Consider the following 3,621-nt stretch of genomic DNA (forward strand, 5'->3'; position numbering starts at 1 on the left):
AATGCGCTGCCCGTTTTAAAGGGGTAAGAGATAGATAGACGACTGGAAGAAATGAACTGGGAAAGGTGAGGTACCTAGGTGAAAAAACAGGCCTCTGGCTCACCCACTCACCGTACGAAACACAGTAGCATGCGTCTATTTCACGCCGACTGTGGGGTTGTGTTACTGACCAAGGTTTCGAGGGGTGTTTGATAATTTTATTTTACTTCCGCCCCAGCTTCGCACGGGGGCAACTATGAATGTATTATATATACATATGAACCATATTTGTATTAAAAATAACGGCATCGAAATCCGTTGCGTAGTTTCCGACGCACAAACAGAAAAACAGCGGGTAGCGACTTTGTTTTATACTACGTAGTGTCTTTCTATCCTATTAGTACCATCTCGTCATATCCTATTTCTTTAATATAATAATATTTATAGACACACTAGCCATCCGCCCGCGGTTTGCCCGCGTAGTCGCAGGAAATTTAGACCCGGGGTTTTTCTAGCATGTTCCCGTTCCCGTGGGATTTCCGGGATAAAAACTACCCTATGTCCGTCTCCTGGGTCCAAGCTACCTCTGCACAAATTTTCAGCCAAATTGGTTAATCCGTTCTCCAGTTATAAATAGTGTAACTAACACCACTTTCTTTTATATATATAGATTTTCTTGTTTATAAACACGAAAATTCACACACACACGAGTCCGCCGATTTATTAAATACTCAAATCACGTATTGAACAGCGTCGCAGTGATCGCAGTGATCAGTCATTAAATTTGTTATATCTTTTTACATATAAATGGTACACTAATTAAACTTGACAAGAAGTTGCAGGCTATTAAAACGTATTATAACTGTTTTTATTATTTGGTCTCTAGCTCAATAAGTTAAAGAATAAACCTCAAAACCCCTCATTTTATTTTATTCTTCAAGTCCACGGTATACTTTATACGAATATTTTATTCATAGAAGTCACATAAAAATTAATAGCTATGTAAGTAATAATGTGTATAATATAAATTCGAAAACTTTCAAATAGGTGACCCTAGAGGAAAATTCTCCCATTCGTCCAGCGTTCAGTAGTTATTGAGAGGATTTTCTCAATTTTCTCAATAACTACTGGACGCACAAATTTTAAAATTGAACACACATAAGACAAATAGACATTTCACATTAAAATATTTGCAAAAGAAAGTTTAAAAAATTCGAAACTAGCCGCTGGGGGAACACACTAGAACATTCGGGCGGACGCCAGACATTCGACAATGGACAATGAAAACAATGGACATAGTTTTGAGATATAGACCGAAAATCGGTTTAGTGGTCTTTCTGTAATGAGCATCAACTTGAACATGTCCAGCAAAGAGTTCAATTTGATTGGCGGAATAATTTATGTACTAGAACTTACTTTCCAAATTATTGATGATAGTATCCATTTAATTTCTTTATCTTCTCGGATCATCACTTCGTAATTAAATATAATATTTAATTCAAATTATCATATTTTAAAATTGAAGTCGACATGTAAATCAAATTTCAATTCAGATCGTAGCGGCAATTTTTTTATTTTAAGGCAGTTAATAAAACAGAAGTCAATTGAATGTCCCTTATTTTATTGACATAAATCATATTATTTTCTTATTACAAAAAAGATATAAAACTTATAAAAATGTTGTTTCCTTAAAAAAGATCAAATGTTAATTTTATTTTATAAAATATGTTAATTATGTTTTATAAAGTATATTACTTTTACAATAATAGTATAAAATAATGTTTTCAATAATTTGGGCGGAAGTAATATTAATCATGTACATATCCTGCCAACATTATGAAAAATGGAAATATAACCGTTATAGTACCTAATTCCGGTATTGTCTATGCTATGAGGGTCTTTATGAGACATAAGCAATATTTTTTATCTACATCATTCGTCATTCCTCATAATTTATCATGTGTATACATATGTTCTTAAAGTGTGGGACAAAAGAAGGCTAAAGAAAAAAACGTAACTACTGTAAATATTTATTTTTCACTCATGAACTTACATAATTAATATACAAGTGGTAATACTTATAATATGCGTACATCTAAAACAATCAACACATATTGACAGTGGAAAAAATCAAACTGATTAATAGTTGCCAAGTAATCTAGCAATCCATACTTCTACACTAATACATATATAAAAATGAAGAGTTTGTTTGTTTGTTTGTCTGCTTCCTCAAACCGATAATCACAACTACAGAAAAAGTTTGAACCGGAGAAATGAAAACGAGTAAAATCACTGGTACCGTCTGCCTTTAATTTGACTGCACGGGCATAGCCGCGGGCAGAAAGTATGTTAAATTTATAATGAATACACATTACATTAGTAATTTTTGTTTTCTATTTACCTACTATGGTGAAATGTATGTGCTATTTGAACAATTTTACCTCCTTCAGTAACATGGTAGAAAAAAATATATGAAAAATGTAGTTTAGTAATGTTTTCCCATATGTTTATCACAAAATGCATGCTGAATGTACAATTATTATCAGTAACCTATATATGTAGCGGTTATTGATAATTACGGCTACAATATTATTGAAGAATTTATTACAAATAGAACGCTATGTCTATTATGCTGAAAATTTTGTACAACAGCTTTTATATTGAAATTAAGTATCCATACATATACTATGCCTCCATTCTTAGTAAATTTACCGTTAATTGATTGTATTATTTCAATTGGGTTGCTTTATTGTTGTCTTAATTAATGTCGAACTTCATACATTACTTAATCTTCAAAACAACCAATAGGGCTCAACTCTAACTTAACAAATAAATCAGCTACTGCGTAAATTGGTTCATTTAACTTACTAAATGTAAGAGCCTTTAACCCTGCTATATCAGAAACTTTATCAAACACATATTTGTACTTATTATACACGTATACACCTTTAGCAGTGCAAATGTATGGTTTATGGTAAATGTCCGTCGTCAGTGCATCCACCGTATGCATTTCATGAGTATTAATTGCTCTGGTACCCATTTTTATTCTAAAAAGCTTCTTATTTTGTAGAAAGAACATGTTATTGTCATCGTCTATGATAATTTTATCCGCTTCCACTCCACGCATCTCGGGAACTAAACTTGCGTAACCATCTTCAAATTTATACACTTCTCGTCTCCTATTTGTAAAATATAGACCGTCTCTAAAATGCACACTTTTCACATCCTCCTGTATTGGAAGTCGTTCTGGAACTTTCTGTTCGTTTATTTTGAAGAGACCATCAGCACCGCCGACGTATACCTTTCCATAAAACTGGTCGACAGTTACGGATGTTGCATTTCTGATACCATTTATGGTTCCGATTTTACGAGTACTTATATCGAAATAGCCAAGAAATAGTACAGGTGTTTCAGAGAGTGATTCATACGTAAAGTATAGGGTGTTATCGTTTTTGTTGTAGGCAAAGTCGTGCAAATGGTGTATCCCTTCCTTGATAATATATAGATTGAAGTATTTATCATCGAAATAGACACCATGGCATCTCTTATCACCGCTAGTTAAAGTGAAGAGGGCAGATATTATAAACAGCAGCTTCATGGTAATACTGGGAAAAGAATATTATTATAAATATTTCGTATTTG

The 3,621-nt window shown here is 32.9% G+C and overlaps 1 protein-coding gene across 1 annotated transcript; it reads right to left on the reverse strand.

Annotated features, from left to right (window-relative positions):
• Positions 1–2,025: 2,025 nt before the first annotated feature.
• LOC119836024 (ommochrome-binding protein-like) lies at positions 2,026–3,580 on the reverse strand. The gene has a single exon (XM_038361191.1). The coding sequence runs from the start codon at positions 3,575–3,577 to the stop codon at positions 2,765–2,767; it is 813 nt and encodes a 270-aa protein (XP_038217119.1). The 5' UTR covers positions 3,578–3,580; the 3' UTR covers positions 2,026–2,764.
• Positions 3,581–3,621: the final 41 nt, after the last annotated feature.

Source organism: Zerene cesonia, chromosome 22 (assembly GCF_012273895.1).
Source record: "Zerene cesonia ecotype Mississippi chromosome 22, Zerene_cesonia_1.1, whole genome shotgun sequence".
Classification (NCBI taxonomy): domain Eukaryota; kingdom Metazoa; phylum Arthropoda; class Insecta; order Lepidoptera; family Pieridae; genus Zerene; species Zerene cesonia.